Genomic DNA, 20308 nt, shown 5'->3' with positions numbered 1-20308 from the left:
TATGCCAGCCAATTTGGAAAACTCAGCAGTGGCCACAGGACCGGAAAAGGTCAGTTTTCATTCCAATCCCAAAGAAAGGCAATGCCAAAGAATGCTCAAACTATTGCACAATTGCACTCATATCACATGCTAGGAAAGTAATGCTCAAAATTCTCCAAGCCAGGATTCAGCAATACGTGAACTGTGAACTTGCAGATGTTCAAGCTGGTTTTAGAAAAGGGAGAGGAACCAGAGATCAAATTGCCAACATCCGCTGGATCATGGAAAAAGCAAGAGAGTTCCAGAAAAACATCTATTTCTGCTTTCTTGACTATGCCAAAGCCTTTGACTGTGTGGATCACAATAAACTGTGGAAAATTCTGAAAGAGATGGGAATACCAGATCACCTGACCTGCCTCTTGAGAAATCTGTATGCAGGTCAGGAAGCAACAGTTCGAACTGGATATGGAACAACAGACTGGTTCCAAATAGGAAAAGGAGTACGTCAAGGCTGTATATTGTCACCCTGCTTATTTAACTTATATGCAGAGTACATCATGAGAAACGCTGGGCTGGAAGAAGCACAAGCTGGAATCAATATTGGCGGGAGAAATATCAATAACCTCAGATATGCAGATGACACCACCCTTATGGCAGAAAGTGAAGAGGAACTCAAAAGCCTCTTGATGAAAGTGAAAGTAGAGAGTGAAAAAGTTGGCTTAAAGCTTAACATTCAGAAAATGAAGACCATGGCATCTGGTCCCATCACTTCATGGCAAATAGATGGGGAAACAGTGGAAACAGTGTCAGATTTTACTTTTTTGGGCTCCAGAATCACTGCAGATGGTGACTGCAACCATGAAATTAAAAGACGACTTACTCCTTGGAAGGAAAGTTATGACCAACCTAGATAGCGTACTGAAAAGCAGAGACATTACTTTGCCAACAAAGGTCCGTCTAGTCAAGGCTATGGTTTTTCCAGTAGTCATGTATGGATGTGAGAGTTGGACTGTGAAGAAGGCTGGGCGCCGAAGAATTGGTGCTTTTGAACTGTGGTGTTGGAGAAGACTCTTGAGAGTCCCTTGGACTGCAAGGAGATCCAACAAGTCCATTCTGAAGGAGATCAGCCCTGGGATTTCTTTGGAAGGAATGATGCTAAAGCTGAAACTCCAGTACTTTGGCCACCTCATGCGAAGAGTTGACTCATTGGAAAAGACTCTGATGCTGGGAGGGATTGGGGGCAGGAGGAAAAGGGGACAACAGAGGATTAGATGGCTGAATGGTGTCACGACTGGATGGACGTGAGTTTGAGTGAACTCCTGGAGTTGGTGATGGACAGGGAGGCCTGCCGTGCTGCAGTTCATGGGGTCGCAAAGAGTTGGACACAACTGAGCGACTGAACTGAACTGAACAACTAATTTTGGTATGCTGACATTACATCTGGCAGCTTTTCTAGTTCATTTGTTAACTATAATTTATAGCTTAATTTGGATTTCTGTAAAGAATCATGTCACCTTTGCATAATGATCTTTTTTTACTCTTTTCCTATCCTTAGAACTTACATTTCTTTTTCTTGCCTCAAGTCACTCTCTAGGACATCTAGAACAATGTTGCATAGTAGTGGTTATACTGGACATCCTTTTCTCCTATTCCTGGGTAAATATCCAACAGAAATGCATATAGTTGCATCAAAAGATATGTACAAGGATGTTCATGTCAATATTATTCATTATAGGCCAAAGCTGAAAAAAAATATCTGTACACACATGTACTTTTAAAATGTCTGGAAGAACATATGCCAAAATATTAACATTTATTTCTGGGGGAGGCAATTGTTTTCTTTTCATATAAGTAATTTGTAATTCTCTACAAGAAGCATGCATTACTTGTATAATTTTTTAAGGAACAAAGATATCCATAATATATCAGTAAATGAAAACACAGATTACAAAACAGTATGTATAGTATGACACCATGTTTGTAAAATATATATATATTAAATATTTATCATTGTATGTTTATATAGATATGCCAAAGAAAGTTAAAAGGGCAAATAGTAGTACTTATCTACTGCTATGTGTCTGCTTGGTAGGTAAGCAGAAAAACTTCTGAAGCTCTTCAGTGATTTATGAGTTATTTTCTTTTAAAAAATTTTGTTTTCTACAGTGAACATGTATTATTTCTGAATTAAAAAAAAAAACACCTGATAGTAAGGGTTGGAAAAAACCAAAGGTGTGTCTCTCAGGAAGAAAGGGAGGCCCCTCTACTTCAGTGACCCTCCTTCCCCACCATTACACCCCACCCTCTTCCCCCTTTCCCCACACCTGGGGTCTTACATTTTAAGAAGAGTGATCGCTCTGGTGAGGGGCTTGTTTTCAACAAGGAACCCGGCTGGACACAGGAGCCCGAGAGCTGACAGTTCCTACCTGTAATGAATTGTGAGAAATCAGTGCCTGGTGTTTAGGCAAGCAGCACTAACTACAAAACATTACTAAAAATATTACAGAACTGGAGATTCACATAATCTCTCCCCAAGAATGGCATGCAAATTTAAGTAGGAAATGCAAATTCACAGTAACAGGGAAACTCCAGGACGAGGCTCAGATCTACAGAGAAAAACACACTTTCCAAGACTGGAAGCAAATTGAGCACTGGCAGGCCAGTGTGAGCGAGCCCCGGACATGAGGAGGACACTGCAGGCTCCAGGACCATGCTGAGAATCAACCATGTATTCAGTGGTCAAGGAAGGGGGCAATTTCACGGCAGACATGCAAATTCTAGGATAAAGGTAGAAAACAGGAAATTACAGCTGAGTCCTCAGCAAGGTCATATTCATCCAGGTCAAAGGGAGTTCAGGTAAAAGGTCCTCCTCGTTTCATATTCATCCAGGTAAAAGGTCATACTCATCCAGGTAAAAAAGAATTTAGGGGAAACTCAGGTCACAATCCCTGTCTATAACAATTCAGTCAGGTAAGTGAGGAGAGAAATGGGCGTGCTTGAGCTATGCCGCAAGGTAGAAAGTGCTCTGATCCAAGAAGAGACATGAAAGGGCTCCAGGGCTTAGAGGGGTCAGTGAAGGCTTCCTGGAGGAGGAAGCACCTCAGCTGGCCCTTAGATTTGGGGAAGCTTTGGACACCCAGAAAAAGGATGGGAGGCTTTCCCAAGAATATAGCAGGAGCAAAGACAGGTACTTGGAGTATTATGTAAAGTGAGGAGCCAAGGAAGGTGTTTGAAGGAATGTAGACATGAGCAGAAGAATTTCTAAGCCTCTCTCTGATGGGGAATGGATAGGGTAGGGTGAGAGTAGAGACATCCTGTGGGTAGGCTCATGGCTGACCTGGGGCAGCAGGGATGGAAAAGGAGCCAGGTTCAGCATATACTGCAGTGGTACAAGTTCCAAGGCTTGACTCTACTGGGAGCGGGGAATGAAGAGTAGATTGAAGGCAAGCAGCAGCGGTTTGGGGGTTAGCGGGTGGAAGATGCTGGATTCCATTTCAGCCTGTTGAACCTGCAGTGTCTGTGGAACTCACAGGTAGGGCGGTGAGGCGGGATGCTGGAAGGGCAGTGGTGCTGCAAAGACCCCATCTCCTTGGAGCCTTCCTGGGAGGCAGTACCTCTCAGTATTACCTGTGATAGTGAGAATGATGGCTTCATCTGGAGGTGGATGAGAGTGATGGCCTGGGAGGTAACAGACTCCAGGGGAAGAGAACACAATCCCTGGTACCAGAGTCTGTCTTAATTCTGCCTCAACTCCTACCAGCTGTGTGACCTAGCGCAAGTCAATTAACCTCTCTGACCCTCAGCTTCCTCATCTGTAAAATGGGGGATAACGAAGGCGTCTACCACATACATGGGGTGGTGCTGCTTGCTGTGCTTTTTAGCAAAGCACAGAGAATACATGAAGCAAATGACCGTTGGTAATCTTGCCATCAACGTGAGCTTCAATCACGGTTTGCCATTTTTTGATCATGGAGCGTATTTTGACATGGATAAGATCCATACCATGAAAGGCAGTTTTTGTCCTTAACATCTTCGGGAATTAGCTTTAATTCTCTAAACGCAGCTTCATCATTTTACAGATCAGCAAGACTCACTTCAAGAGGTGACCTTCAAGGCCATCAGATGCAATTTGGGTTGCTACAGTTCTTGTGATTAGGGTTTTTCCAAAATTTCTTATTTGGAACATAGCTGCTGCTTTCATAACCTTTCTTAGAAAACGGGTCAACCACTCACTTTCTTCTTGGTTCCTTTTTGCTGCCTTTTGTCAAGCACTTGCTCTTGCAAATCCCTATATGCTACTCAGACAGCCAAAAGGGCTGTTCCTTCCAATTCTAAGTGCTCTTTTTCATCTCAGAATATGACAACTTCTTTCTAGTTGTTCAGTTCAAAATCTTTGGAGTTTCCTTGGTATCTCTCTCTCTTCTTCCCTCTTGTGCCCACATCTACTCCAATTGACTGCTTCCGCCCCCCGCCCTTTGCTCTTCCTCCAGCAAGTCAAACTCACAATTGCCTTGTGCCTCAGGACCTTTGCACTTTCTTTCCCCTCTACCTAGAAGACATTTTCCCCAAGATGTAACAGCAGCAGTAACAATACTAGCTAGTGCTCACGGGAGCTTATTACGCCTGAGCACCATTCTGAGCACTTTACATGTAAGAACCCATTTAATCCTTACAACAACTCTATGAGATGGGACTATATTATCTTCATTCTATGGATGCAGGAACAGAGGCATGGAAAAGTTAGGTGCCCTGTTCCAGATGGCAGGGTTAGGAAGTGGTGGACCTGGGATAGAAGCCCAGGCAGTGTGGCTCCAGAGTCCATGCCTGTGACCACTAAGCTCTCTGGCTCATGCTTCAAGTCACCTCCCACATCCCCTTCTCAAAGAGGCCTTCCCCACTTCCCCATAGAAAATAGCTCTTTCTCCTGGTCACCCTCTATTCTCCTTACTCAGTATTATTTTTTCAAGGCACTTCTTATTGCTGATACGTATTCATTAGTTGACTGTCTTCCCCTTAAAAGACTGAGCACCACAAAGACAGGATCACTGTTTTGTACCCTGCTGTGCCCAGCACATAACAGGGGCTCAATAACTGTTTTGAACGAATAACAGAGATGAAGGAATGGATACTTCTGAGCACCTGCTTTGTGTCAGGCCCTATGGTGACCTCAGAGATGGACCCAAAGTGGTTCTTGCCCTCCAGGCATTTAAGAGAGGCAGAGAAGGGCCATATATCCAGCTCACAAACACCCCCAGGCAGGAGATGGAGCAGGCCCAGAGCAGAGGGGCGGATGGCTGAGACAGCAAGGGAGCCCAAGGAAGGGCTTCCCAAGTAAGTGCCTTGACCAGGTAGAGGAGGTGGGGGGAGTTGGTCCGTCCAGCTGGGAGCTGAGTGCAGGCAGAGCTGAGGTGAGGCAGGACCCCGGGAGCGACTGAGGGGCAGGAATAGAGCAGAGCGGCTGTGAGAGACAGGACCTATCTCAGAATGAGTAGCAGGTGAGGTTGGCAGGGAGGGTTGGGCCCAGCCTTGGGCCTCTGTGCGGGAGAGACATGATTCAGACATGACTGCACCATCTCTAATGACAGGACCAGGGAGTGAAGGACCCAAGGTTGGTCACACAGTGACTTACTTTCCTTAAGGCGGACATCCAGTGGCGTCTGCAGCAGGCTCTGCATGGCTTCCACGAGGTCCTTAAAGAAGCTCTTGACGGGCTCAAATGAGTGGGGCACGGGGTGGCACAGCTCCCCCAGGCTCATCTGCTGCTGTATCTGCTGCTCAGTGGCTGTGTACTCCTGCGAGGGCACGTGGGGCTCAGGGTAACTTGGGGCCATGGTCCAGTCTCCACCATCACGCCCAGGAACAAACCAGCCAGCGAGCATAGGCCCCACCTGGCCCTGACACCTGCTGCCAGCCCAGACCCTGTCCCCAGGAGCCAACCCCCACCCCCAGTGCTGGGGGGCTGTTGGTTCTTTTCTCCCTCCCTGCGGTGTGCACTGAGGTCCGCTCTGCATTAGGGGGCGAGGGAGGGGGCAGGCTGGGTGCCCTTGCCTTTAGCTCACCAGCTTGAAAGGGACCCCAAAGCTTTACAGACACTGTGACAGGGATTGGTCTGAGGTACGGGGGAACAAAAAGAGTGAGGGGCCAGTTTGCCTGGGGGAAGGTGCTCCTGGGGCATGTCCAAAATGGACAACAGAAAACCATGTCCCCCAAAATGAAAGCCAACGACTCTGGAAGCTCAACTGGAAAGCTGACTGAGGGGACATGCCCACCACAGTGGGGGGCTGTCTTGTTTTCTATCTGGACAGTACCTTTTATTAAATACCCTTCCTGTGTTAAGTATGGCTTTGCTAAGTGGAAGCTTGAAAACGGTCCTGGTCCCCCTTGCACCCACAGCAGCTCCACTCCAAGTTCTGGATGTGGAAGTGAGGGTGGGTGGTGACAGTGGCATGTGGCTGTCAGGGACAGCAGTGGTGGAGGTTCCGGGGGGTGGCCCTGGGTCGGTGGTGTGAGCTGTGACATCTTGCCCAGGGGAGAAGCGGTGGGGTCTACACTGGAGCAAGCCTGTGCCACAGCCTTGGCTTCACTCCTGTGGCCTGGTTTTTATCCCGACTTTCTGGCCCTCCGGCAGATCCCGTGTGCTACCCAATACTTTCATAAACTGTTTTCTTGCTTAAAACAGTTACAGAGGATTCTCTTGTTTGCACCTAAGATTCCCTGTCTGCACTTTCTGGAGAGTTGTCCCAGGCAAGGATTTAGAAGATAGAAGATTGCCTTAGGCAAGCAGGCCCTGGCTGGTTGGCAATGCTGCCCAAGATGGGAGGGGCAGATGGACTCCCCAGGAAGGAAGGAAGGTGGCTTGGCAGGAGGGATGCTGGGCCTTGGGAGGGGTTGTGGGTACTCTCTAAGCCCTGTCTACCTAGGAAGCTACAAGTCTACAGCCTGTCTTCATCTGGGTGAGGAGAAGAAGAGAATTTGTGGGGAAAGGGGGCTAAGGTCACACCCAGAGGGCTGGCCAGGGAGTCAGAGCACTAGCAGAGAGGGCAGGGAGCAGCTCTGGGTAGCAAGAGGGTGACAAGAGGGAAGATGGGTGGGGTGGGGCTGGGAAGGGGAATGAGGGACAAATGGGACCACCTGGCAACACCAAACTGCAGCATTTAGCATAGGGCCTGACACACAGAAGGTTCTTGATAAATGTTCATAATGGAATAAATGAATGAAACCAAGCATATCTATTTCTTGCCTTTGCAAACTCAAAGAATAGCCATATAGCTACGTATCTCTCTGCCAGAAACCAGATGTCATCTTGGATTCCCCTAATGACCAATCCTGCCATATCTCTCAAACCTGCTTGCTTCTCCGCATCCCCACTGCCCCTGCACTGGTCCAGCCCCCCATCATCTCTCTCCTGGATACCTGTGGTCTCCTCCCTGCTTCCCTTCCAGCCTCAGTCCTGCATGCCCAGTCCAGCCTCCAACCTGTCACAGTGACCTTTCTAAACCATTGATCCGACCATGTCATCCCTCAGTCCCAAACATTCCCCTGACCCCTTTTCTCTTTACAAGACAAAGTCTAAACTCCATGACTAGGTATATAAGATCCTGCATCAACTAACTCTGGCCTCCTTATCCAGTTGCATCTCCTAACAACCCCTCCCCTCTCGTAACCCTGCCCTGCCTCCAGCCAGGCTGAACCCAAGTGTTTCTCCAGCCTGCCAACCTCTCGCAGGCACATGGTTCCTTCTGCCTGGTATGTCCTCTCTGCCCCATCCCTCTGTATATACCCAGTGAGCTCCTCCTTATCCTCTCACACCAGCTCTACCGTCACCTCCTCCTGGAAGCCTTCCCTGATTCCCCATACACAATTGGACTTCTTTGGACACACCTTTACTTGCTAATTTGAAATGGCCAAGGCCACATAAAGGTATAAGAGTGTAAATATCCTCCAGGGACTGGCTTGACTAGTTTTGTACTGACTTATTTGCCTGCCTTATTTTGCAGCCAGAGCCCATGCTCATCTGTGGTTATTCTCAGTGCCATCTTTACTTAGTTGTACTCTGTCTCATCCTACAAACCTTTAAAGCATCTTACAAAAGTTATCTGCTGCTGCACAATTTTCCTTTACTGAGAAAAGTGAAGCCAAGAGAGAACCAGGATAAGAACGTAAGCTAGAAGCCAGTGAGATGAGGCACAAACTCTATGAACAAAGTCTATCCCAGCTATATGAAACATATTTGGCTCTGAGCTTCCCAGAAGCCATGCCAAAGAGAAAGAGGAAGAGTCAGATGAGTAGAAAAGCAATCCAAGAGCACAGGTGACTGCACAGGAGCCTGGTGGATCAGATGGTAAAGAATCTGTCTGCAGTGCAGGAAACCCGGGCGTGCTCCCTGGGTTGGGAAGATCCCCTGGAGGTGGGCATGGCAACCCACTCCAGTATTCTTGCCTGGAGAATCCCATAGACAGAGGAACCTGGGGGGCTACAGTCCATGGGATGTCAAAGAGTCGGACACTGAGCGACTACACTTTCACTTTCACTGACAGAAGAGTTTCTCCCATGGCTCCCTGAAGACAGGAACTCCACCCTCAACAGCAAGCTTTCACTCAGTGTAGCAGTGAATATCACAGGACTAGTTTTTAGACTCTCCTTTAGTATAACAGCCTCCAACAGAGCCCAGTGGCCAAGGAGTCCCGTCCTTCTCTCCACTTTGAGCAAACTGTGACTCAGCTCTTGAAGTCTGCTTAGTAGATTTTGCAAGGATACCGGATTTTCCAAGAGTGATGTTTCGATTAAGACTGTATAGTCAGAGGACCGGGCAGAGATGTCTTGTGGCTTTAGATTCTGACAGACCTTATTCCTACCAGCTGTATAACCTTGGATGAGTTCCTGCATCTCCTGGAGCCTCAATTTCTCCTTAGTAAAATGGGATGAGAATATCCAATTTGCAGAGTTCTTAGTAAATATTAGAGCTAAGATACCTAAAGTGCTTGGAACACAGAGGCCCTCAAAAATGGTGGCTGATAATGTCATTTAACTAGTCCAAGATGTATATTATCTTCCTAACAATGTATATTTTCTGACTTGTGTGGGGGCAAGAAAGTCTACATGCTGGCAAAGAAATTCTCTGTGTATTTACTCAATGTATGAACGCCGTGTTCAGTGCCACATTAACCAAGATGAAATATGGTGGCCAGTGTCCCCTGTGGAGCAGAAACCCAGCATTACCTGCAGCAGCTGTACAGGATTGGTTTCTTGGCTGATAGTCCAGATCCTGTTGGACAGAGTGTTCATGACATCAATTTGTTCCCCACAAGACTTGATTTGCTCTGTGTATGCCTGCAGGGCAAGCTGTGTGTTTTTATCAATGAATTTCTTGGCCAGAGCTTCTTCTTCTTCAAGTAGTAATCTGAGTTCAGCAAATTTCCCGGTCAGCCAGGTTTTACTTGACTCTGCATGAGCCTAAAACACAAACGAACAATACAAAACCAGTTGTAGATGATATAATTGCCAACCAGGAAATCTAAAATAATCAACATGAAAAGAAACTATTATAACTTCTAAAAGGAGAGTTCAGCACTTTAGCTTTTTTATAAAAAGCTTTCCTAAGTACTAGCTATAACCAATTGGAAAATGTATGGAGAAATAAAGATCATTTTTAAAGCAGCAGAAAAAACAGCAAAATATTTAAAATTAAACCCAACAAAAACTGTAAAGGCCTAGATAAATAAAAGCATAAAATTGTATGGAAAGACAAAATCTGAATGCATGGAAGAAAAACCATATCCTTGTCTGGGAAGATTGATTACCATAAAAATGTCATTTGTCTCCAAATTGGTGTATAAATTGGATACAATCCCAATCAAAGTCTTAACACGCATATTAACCAAATGTTAAATTATTGTGAGAGAGAATAAGTACAGGAAAAGTCAAAAACTGTTTTTTAAGGGACCAATGAAGGGGAATTCTCTGGCAGTCCAATGGTTAGGATGCCATGTTTTCACTATTAAGGGCCGCATTTGATTCCTGGTCAGGGAACTAAGATCCTGCAAACCTCACGGCATAGACAAAAAATAAATAAAGATCTATGAAGGATGAGCTGCCTTGTTGTTGTTTAATCGCTAAGTCGTGTCTGACTCTTTGCGACCCCATGGACTTGTAGCCCAATCAGGCTCCTCTATCCATGGGATTTCCCAGACAAGAATACTGGAGTGGGTTGTTATTTCCTTCTACAGGGGATCTTCCTGACCCAGGGATGGGAACTCGGGTCTCCTGCATTGCAGGCAGACTCTTTACTGTCTGAGCAACCAGGGAAGTCAAAACAAACTATAAAGATACAGGCTTTAAAACTATGTGGTTTAGGCATAGACAAAAAGATCAAGAGAAAGAATAGCTTAGAGAAGTATAAATATATATATTTGTTGAATAATATATAATTATATATTAATAGTTATAATTGTTTATATAATTATATATTGATATTATATAAATTATATAATTATATATAATTCAAGAGATGGTGTTGGTACAGCATGGAATTAATCATTTGATAAAACTGTTAGATACTTACTTTATTCTGTATACAAACATAAAGTCAGACAGAATCCCACCTGTGAAGTACTCTTGTGAAAAATGTAAATCTGAATCTGATTAAGCCTCTAGCTCTAACTTAAAGATATAATTTAGAAGACATGTAGAAGACAGAGGAGCATCAACTTAAGAAATACATCAATCAACTGCAGTTTGAAAACTTTATTTCACTCGTAATTCAAACAAAATATGACATTTATAAAACAACTGGGAATGTGACTACTGGTTGGATAGTTGATGATATTAAGGAGCCATTGTTAATATGGTGATATTAATATGAAACTAATATTTATAATATGATATTAATATGATACCTGATTTTAAATACTTTTTTATGTATTTAAAATTTACTTGATTTTAAAAATGAGTCCTTATCTTATAGATACAGGTAATATGCTCAGAGTTTTACTGATGAAATTATATGTCTGGATGACATGTATGTATGCTTGAGGTTTTCCACAATAAAAGCCAAACAGACAATTCTAAATAAATTAAGGCACTATACATTAAAAAATAATAAACCTATCAAAATGAAATATAGAACGATTTTATTTTTAAAAATTTGGGAAGGAAGGACCTCCGTAAGACTCAGATAGCAAAAAGGGAGTCATGACAGGTTGGATCACATGAAAAAAGAAACTCTTCGCGAGAGGTAAGGCACTATACACAAAGCTACATGACAGGTGACAAACTACACAGGCTTACTGTCCATAACGTATAGTGCAAAATAAATCATTCCGTTTAAAAATGGACCAGAGATATACAAGTGTCAATAGACATATGAAGAGGTGCCTCAGCATCCCAAACCATCAAGATCAAGGAAGTGAGCAGCACTATATATACATATGTACTGGCCATCAGACTGGAAAAAATGCTAACTGATGGATAACACCAAGAATCCGTGTGTGTAGAATAGGCATTTACATACACCGTGAGTGGCAGTATCTATTAATAGCTATTAGAATTTGTAGAGGGTGATATAATATCGAAATTTTAAATGCTTAAATCCTTTGATGCAGCAACTCCTCTTGCAGGAATTGATCCTAGAAAATGTTTTCACATGTGCATAGAGATTTGTGTAACAAGACACTCACTATAGCATTGTTGGTGACAGAGAAAAGTTGGATAAAAGTTTCAATCTGAGAAGTACATGTATGTTCATTGTACACATTATGCCGCATTCACACACTGAAATAACATCCAGTGATTAAAATGAATTCAGTGTCCTGATATGTGCTATAATTCGGATGAATCTTGAAGATATGATGCTAAATGAAATAAGCCAGACACAGAAGAACAAATGTTGTATGATTCCACTGATATGAAATATCTAGAATAGTCAAATTCATAGAGACAGGAGGTAGACTAGAGGTTACCAGGAGCTAGTGGAAGGGGAATCAGAGAAGCCCATGGCACCCCACTCCAGTACTCTTGCCTGGAAAATCCCATGGACGGAGGAGCCTGGTAGGCTGCAGTCTGTGGGGTCACTAAGAGTCAGACATGACCGAGCGACTTCACTTTCACTTTTCACTTTCATGCATTGGAGAAGGAAATGGCAACCCACTCCAGTGTTCTTGCCTGGAGAATCCCAGGGACGGGAGAGCCTGGTGGGCTGCTATCTATGGGGTCGCACAGAGTCGGACACGACTGAAGTGACTTAGCAGCAGCAATGGGAGGGGAATGGGAAGTACTTGCTTAGTGATTACAGAGTTATGTTTAGGGTAATGAAAAAGTTTTGAAAACAGTGCTGATGTTTGCACAATACTGTGAATGTAATTAATGCCACTGAATTATACACTTAAAAATGGTTAAAATGGTCATTTTTACGTGTATTTTGCCACACACACACGAAGAATGCAGTGGACCTGCATTCTTGTCATGGAATGTAATTAATGCCACTGAATTATACACTTAAAAATGGTTAAAATGGTCATTTTTACGTGTATTTTGCCACACACACACGAAGAATGCAGTGGACCTGCATTCTTGTCATGGAATGTAATTAATGCCACTGAATTATACACTTAAAAATGGTTAAAATGGTCATTTTTACGTGTATTTTGCCACACACACACGAAGAATGCAGTGGACCTGCATTCTTGTCATGGAATGTAATTAATGCCACTGAATTATACACTTAAAAATGGTTAAAATGGTCATTTTTACGTGTATTTTGCCACACACACACACGAAGAATGCAGTGGACCTGCATTCCTGTCATGGAAAGCTCTTCAAGACATCATGTGAAATGAGGCAAGCTGCAGAATAATACATACAGGATGGTCTCATTTATGTAAAAAATCACAAAATAAAACTGTATATGGATATCTGCATCTGTATGTCTGCAAGTGCATTTAAAATATCTGTCTGGTCATGTTTGGGGAGGGGTGTGGGGTGGGTAAGATGGTCAAGAGGGATTCTTACTTTGTACTTGCCAAAGTTCTACACTATATTCTAATACACTATTTAAATTTTTAAAACTGAAATGTGTTTATGCATTACTAGTGCAATTAAAAACTAAAATCATAAAAAAATTAGGCCAGTATCTTTCCTCAGACCAAACATTTATACAACCCACTACCAGGAAGATCCTTGGTATCCAGGCAGGCGTGGGGTGAGCAGGCTCCCCTGTGGTGCCAAGCAGGGTCCCCTGTGGTGCCATGTTCTCTCCTTAGTTGGAAAAGAATGTGTGGTTTGTCAGGATCTAGGGGATGAGTTCCCAAAGCCTGTGTTTCCCTTACAGTGTTCTACGCAGTGGTCAGGCTCTGAGTCTAATTTATACCACCACATGCCATAGAGATATTAAACAGTTTTTGGCTACCTTGGGAATTAGTCTACAACATGGTTTCTATGAGTCAGCAAGCCTGGAAAGTACATCTTTGTTGAATGACTAAGTGAAGGAAAGAAAATGTGTTCTAAACCCTTGATTTATCAACACATTTTGGAGGCAATGTATGTACATGGAGGACCTTTTTCTAGAAACTGAGAGCAAACGTCTTCTCCCAACAAACCTGTACTCCAAGCAGTTTCTACAGATCCACTTTTTAAAGAATATACAAAATAAGCTTAATGATACCACACATTGTTATAAATCTCAACATAGAAAACTTAAGGTATAAGCAACCTGAGACTGATTATGCAATATGGTTTAAAAAAAAAAGAGAGAATTCTGGCAATGAAACAAAGAAGTACACTGGTTTGGGCCACATCAGTTCAAAGTGAACCGATATACTATATATATATTATATATATTGTTGTTTATTGCTAAGTCATGTCCGACTCTTTGCAACCCCATGGACTGTAGCCCGCCAGGCTTCTCTGTCCATGGATTTCCCAGGCAAGAACACTGCAGTGGGTTGCCATTTCTTTCTCCAGGGGATATTCCCAACCCAGGTGTTAAATCCAAGTCTCCGGCTTGGCAGGAGGATTCTATACACTGTGTATTTATATACTTTTTTTGTTGTCATTTACAAAAGTATCAAAAGCTCAATGTAGAAAATTTGGAAGATTTGAAAGAAGACTATAACCACTCTGATATATGGTCATCTTATCCCAGTTTGAGTAAAAAGTTAGGGCAGCAGTTAAGTGTTGATTTTCTCTACACCTGGATGTGTGTAGGGAAACACACATCTCAGCACCCCCTGGAGCCGTGATGGGGAAGCAAAGAGCCTATTAAGGAAAAATCATTTAAAGGGTATTGGGTGGGGACTCAAGATCAAGCCCTTCTTGATTGCTCTCTGGAAAGACGTGGTTGGGTAGGCCTGGTTGTTGGCTTCTGATCAGTAGACTTTGGCCAATTGTGAACTTTATTGGTTTTAATTTGTTTACCAAGCTGTTTCATGGGCTAATTTCCAAGCAGATGATCTTTGCCCTAGTACTGCCTCTGAGAAAGCGAGGACGGAGAAGCATGGTTGCCCCAGACCTCTCTGCCACAACCGAGCCTGCTGCAGTTTGGTACAACGCACCAGAGTCCCCATAAACGTCTGTGCCTGTTGAGCCAGGTGACTCACGCTAGGAACGTGTTCCAAAGGAAATAAGTCAAGGTGCCAATATCACTGCAGTGTTGTTTCACCTGAGTGAAAAACTGGAAGGGATCTAAATGTTCAACATTGGGAAAATGGTTTCATGAATCATGGTCGAGCCATTTAATGGCACACACAGCCTCTAATACCAACACTGATAAACAACTTTTAATGACATAGGAAAGGGTTAGCGTCTTAAAAAACAACCACAACATCCTACCCAAGTAATGACATATGTGCTGTGCTTAGTCACTCAGTTGTGTCCGACTCTTTGTGACCCCATGGACTGTAGCTCTCCTATCTAAGCCACCAGGGAAGCCCAAGAATACTGGAGTCGGTAGCCTATCCCTTTCTCCAGGGGATCTTCCCGACCCAGGAATTGAACCAGGGTCTCCTGAATTGCAGTTGGATTCTTTACCCGCTGAGCTAACAGGGAAGCCCAAAATGACATGTGTGTGTGTGTGTGAGTCGCTCAGTAGTGTCCGACTCTTTGCGACCCCATGGACTGTAGCCCATCAGGCTCCTTTATCTATGGGATTCTCCAGGCAAGAATACTGGAGTGGGTTGCCATTTCCTTCTCCAAAATGACATAGTTTAGTCAAAAAAGGGAGAAGGAGCAGACATGGGAAATCTTCCTTCCTACTACTTTCAAACACATGGAAATGCTGAGCAAATTTTAAAGTTACATAACCAGATTAAAAAAAAACAAAAAACAAAACCCACAATCAAACAAACAACAAAAAGGAAATCCCCAGGTCCCCAAAACAAAGAAAGAACTTGGTGTCAGAACCACGGTGAGTGACCTGGGTGGCATGGAGGTGGAGGGGCGTGAGACAGCCACAGCATGCTGGAGCCTGGGTCATCTAGGAGGGCGCTCTGGGCACCTGGCATCATTCCAGTTGGGAGTGGGAACAGGGCCATCTGACCCAAATCAAACCAGATTCACAGAAGGTTGCTCCATCCATGAACCAGGCACCAGTAAAAGTCTATCCACTGACCTGGGGAAGGGGCAAGGAATCTTGTCATCTACCCAGAGTCATGCACTACTTTTCCAACTTCCCATAAATCTGCAATTACCTCAAAATAAAGTTTAAGTTGGGTGAGTGAGTGTGTTAGTTGCTCAGTTGTGTCCAACTCTTTGTGATCCAGTGGATTGGGGCTTGCCAGGCTCCTCCATCCACGGGATTTTCCAGGGAAGAAGACTGGAGTGGGTTGCCATTCCCTTCTCCAGGGGATTTTCCCAACCCAGGGATCGAATCCGGGTCTCCTACATCACCTTCAAACTCTTTACTGTCTGAGCCACTAGGGAAAACTATAGTTGGGGAAAGCTTCAAAGAAAACCATTCCTTAGATTAAGCTGAAACCTGCCCCCCTTAAGACTTTCCACATGGATCCTAACTTTTTCCTCGGGAGCCTCTAGACTATGTCTGCTCAGAGATTTACAGACAGTGAGCCTGTTCTCGGGGCTGAACATCCCCAAGCACCTCCCCTATCCCTTTGGGTGTGCCAACTTTTAGTTCCCATATTGTCTTAGACTGATGTTGCCTGAGCCCAGAGCCGTGCTCTTGAAGACGACATGATTAATAATTAAGCCAGGGCCACAGGTGTAAGACATCTGTCCTCAGTAAACTAGGGCAGGCTGTCACTCAAAAGCTAATGGACGCTGGACAAACAGAGGGCCATTTCTGTGGCCTTGTCTGGGTGCTAACTATTCCCATGGTCAGAGCCAGTCTCACTGCCTGACTTGAGGTAGCCAGTCCGGGTTCACAGACCCCTCAGTGAGACGGGCCTTGGGAGGGCATCCCACCCCAGCCCTCACTTTGAGGAGCCCTCACTTCTCAGCGGTGGCTGAGAAGGGAAGGGACTAGCCAAGTTCACCTAAAAGGCTCCTAAAGAGCAATAATACCATTCTCATAGTTAAAACAGCAGCTAGGATTATGTCAGTCCCAACTTCCTACTTAAAACTCACAAAGAATCCACTTAAGTAAACATTGTTATGACAGGATAAGCCTGAAGAACATGTCATGAAATATATTTAAACCTATTTGCTTTGTTTCAGCAGTGAAACTGAAAGTGTGATTTGCATGTTCCATTTTCTTTGCTTAAGGCAACTTGGGGTGTAGGGGGTGGAGGACTAGTCTGTCTAAGAATATGGCCTTGGAGATGGAGGGAGAAAAGACCATTCCTCCACTTTGTCAGGCATTTTGGGACAAGGCTAGGGCTCTGGGTAGAGGCAGATTCACTGCAAAGCTAATGAAAGAGAAGCCCCAGGCCACTCTCTAGCATGACCTCTTCATGGTCTTGCAACTAATTTTGTGCTCTTTTTCTTCAAAAGGGTCCCCTAAATTACATAAGCTCCAGGCCCCACCAAACCCCCCTTTGACGTTGGTTTTCATTTTCCCTGGCTCCATATTGGGGAGAACCCTGTGTCGGAGCAGAGAAGTGGACATCTCAACTAGGATCAGGAAGAATCCCCCACTTGCCTTGAGCTTCTCAGCAGCATCTTCTATCTGGGTTATGTTGCCAACTTGCTGCTGCTTCTTGGTTGCCAAATGCTTTAAGCATTCTTGGGTGAATTTCTGTATGTGAAAAAGTTAGGACAAAAGTCTTAATGTTGTCACTTTTGAGATAACAAGTCACTCCAGGGGTCATCTCCTCTCAACTCTGTATATTTTTCAGTGGAGGTATCTGGAACTCAGAAGGTATGGTGACTTGCCCAAAGTCATGAGGCAAGTTGGAAGCTGAGCTGGGACTAGGGCTCCTCTGATCCTCAGAGGCCCACATCAGGTATTCTCCAAACCTTGAGGTGCTCCCTTCTTTCTAGAACAGTCCTACTTGTGACCTGCTTTTCCAGGCCCTCTAACAGGATTTTAGGGAAGCAGCTTGGGGTCAGTGGAAGAGCATTCACTTCTAGAGTGAATCCTGAGTACTGTTAGTTCTGGGGCCTGTTCTAGGAGCTGCCTTCACAGAACCTCCCTCCAGGGTTGGTCTGTGGTCCTCTGGACTAGATTGGTGTTCAGAGGACCTGCATGTGTAAGAGGTCCCCTCTCCCACCTACGTGGCACCCAACTCCCTTCCATATCTCTGCTGTTTGCAATTGCCGTTTCTTCAAAGACCTGCTCTGTGGACTCCCCTACGCTGTGACCTTACCTCCGCCTTACCTTCTTACGACTCACCTTACGTTCATCTGCTGGACCAGCTATGCACTTTCTGAGGGCAGATCTGCTCCATTCTTGGCTCCTGCTCCCCAAGAGGGACAAGGGGGTGTCCCTAAAGTGTTTGCTGGATTGAACAGAATTACCAGGGGCTGCCAGCTTCAAGTGGAGAGCTGGAGCACGCTATGTATGAGCCCAAGTCCCAGACTCGGACAGGACCTGCTAGGTCTGAGTCCTAGCTCTCCTTCCACATGACCTAGGCAAGTGGCCTCACCTTTCTAAGCCTCAGTTTCCTCAGCTGCAAAAAAAAAAAAAAAGGCGGGGGGTGGGGGGACAACCCCACAGAGTTGCTGTAAAGAATGAGGACACAAAGTGCTTGGTGTAGTGCCTGGCACACAAAATGCTCAGTAGGTGTAGCTTATATGGGAGATTGGGAGTGAGCGCTGGGGGTGGGAACACAATAGTAACCCAAGGATAAGCCATAAGCTCACCTTCCATCTTCCAGGAGCACATCCTCCATCCCCCCCCACCCCCCTCCCTTGAATCTTCTGGTCAAGCTCCTGTCTGTCAGCCAAGGATAATGTGGCATCCCGGTGCTTGAGCCCTCCAGTCACAGGGTGCCTCTCCTGTCTAGGTGCTTGGTGAAGCCCCACTTACTCGTCATGGCCAGTTTCAATGACATCCCCCACCCAGGAACTCTTCCTGGGCTTCCTGTCCCTGGTTCATACTTCTTCTTTTTGGCTCCCACTGACCACTGCCTCAGGCTCCCCAATTACAATACTTATCATACTGTGTTGTCACTTGTTTGTTCTTCCCCTACTAGCCAAGGGACGCCTCCAGGTCGGGGAAGAATTGGTCTGTTCCTTGACTCATGGATAAGCTGAATGGATGTCTAAGGAATGAATGGGTGTGTGGATACAAAAGAGGTAGGTGGACCTACCTATTAGAAGATGTTATCTCTGAAAGCAGGCTTGTTAACTCTGAAAACAGCATTTTGAGGAACTATTGCTATTATTAACTATTTTATAGATAAGAAAAAGAAGATCTTGGAGGCAGAGGAAAGCCTTGAATCCTGGGCTCCACCTGCTAGATTAGCCCAAGGTGGCCCATTCTCAAGCTTCAAAGTCACAATGGCTAAATCAAGTGCAGGGAATGGCTGTAGATCAGATCAGATCAGTCGCTCAGTCCTGTCTGACTCTTTGCGACCCCATTAATCGCAGAACGCCAGGCCTTCCTGTCCATCACCAGCTCCCGGAGTTCACTGAGACTCAACGTCCATCGAGTCAGTGATGCCATCCAGCCATCTCATCCTCTGTCGTCCCCTTCTCCTCCTGCCCCCAATCCCCATTCCCAGGGAATGGCTGTAGGGCTGGATTAATCACTTCCTGAAGGTAGAAGTGGCAGAATCAAATCTGTGAGGGGAGCACCTGTCTAGCCCAAAGAGGGCTTTGCAGGGGTTTGGCCAGTCACTGGACAAGTTGGCCACTAGGCTGGAACAGGAGTCCAGAGCCCCCTTCCACTATTAGGATTAAGCATGGATGAGCGCTCCAAAGTGAGACTGGGCCCGTGGGGAGCAGTCCTGGGTTCAAGGCCCAGCCTCTGCCTCCAGAAGCCTCTTTTTGTCGGCGAAGCGGTTGACCTAGCTCCCATTGACTGTGGTTGACCTAGCTCCCACTGGCAGTTGGGCGCGTGGTATGGAGCGTAGGGAGGGGGAGGGGCGGGGTTGGGCAGACCGGCCCAACCCCAGAGCCATGGGGACCCACAGCCCCTCCCAGGAACTCCAGGGGGGAAAACCAGAGGAGGCGTGTGTGTGGCTTTCCTGAAACACTGTTGTTTTCTAAGCTGGAGGGATTTTTTCATCTTTGTTAAAGGCAGCTTTTCTTTAGGTCCAAAGGCCGTGGGGTGAACCCACCGTGGTGGATGAGGTCCAGGATACCCGGCCAGCCAGGCGCCCAAGTTCTTACTCCCAAACCCACCTCTTCTGATGCTTAAATGATGGCCTTGGCTCGCCGGTACCCTTCCTCAGTCTCTTTCTGAACAACAGGTCGGCCTCCGAGATGGTCCCCGGGCCGCCTTGCCGGTCCCGGTTCCAACCGGGAACTGCCAGTGGGACCCGGCACGCCCCTCCCCGCCCGCTGCTGCGGGGCTCGCGCCCCAGCGTCCCCACCTGCACGCGCGCCGCCTCGTCCAGCGCCAAACCGATCGGGTGGCCGCGATGCGAGCCCAGCACCGGGCAAAGCGCGCACACGCAGCGGCGGCAGCGGCGACAGAAGAGCTCAACCACGCGGTCGCCGTGCTCTGAGCAGAGCCAACCGCGCGCGTCTTCGGGTTCCGCGGGGCCCAACCCCCCAGGAGTCCCCTTGAGCACCGCCGAGCCCGCCATTCTCCCTCCAAGTTTCTGGGCCGCGGCCGAGCAGCAGCGAGAGGCCCGTGGGGAATCGAAAGCTGGGCGCTGGGGCGGGGCGCGCCCAGTTCCGGCAGGGAAAGGCGGGTAGCAGGGCGCCGCACGCAGGCCGGCCGGAGGCGGGGGAGTGGGGTGCGGTGGCGGGTATGGCCGCAGCATCAGCACCC

At 46.1% G+C, this 20308-nt stretch overlaps 1 protein-coding gene across 2 annotated transcripts in view; it reads right to left on the bottom strand.

Annotated features, from left to right (window-relative positions):
• The window catches only part of TRIM14 (tripartite motif containing 14), a 24801-nt gene extending 4626 nt beyond the window's left edge, over nt 1–20175 (bottom strand). The window contains exons 1-5 of one of the 2 annotated variants that reach the window (XM_010847050.1): nt 19905–20175; nt 17066–17161; nt 9199–9432; nt 5609–5771; nt 2316–2405 (exon numbers count right to left, since the gene is read on the bottom strand). In XM_010847050.1, the coding sequence (XP_010845352.1) occupies nt 2316–2405; nt 5609–5771; nt 9199–9432; nt 17066–17161; nt 19905–20120 (799 nt within the window). In that variant the 5' untranslated portion in view covers nt 20121–20175. The remainder of the gene's footprint in view (nt 1–2315; nt 2406–5608; nt 5772–9198; nt 9433–17065; nt 17162–19904) is intronic. The other variant, XM_010847051.1, reaches the window with a different exon arrangement.
• Between the last annotated feature and the right edge of the window lie 133 nt (nt 20176–20308).

The sequence above is a fragment of the Bison bison genome, unplaced genomic scaffold, assembly GCF_000754665.1.
Source record: "Bison bison bison isolate TAMUID 2011002044 unplaced genomic scaffold, Bison_UMD1.0 scf7180017864243, whole genome shotgun sequence".
Classification (NCBI taxonomy): Eukaryota; Metazoa; Chordata; class Mammalia; order Artiodactyla; family Bovidae; genus Bison; species Bison bison.
Note: the sequence above shows the minus strand (reverse complement) of the source record. Positions and strands in the feature narration are given on the sequence as shown.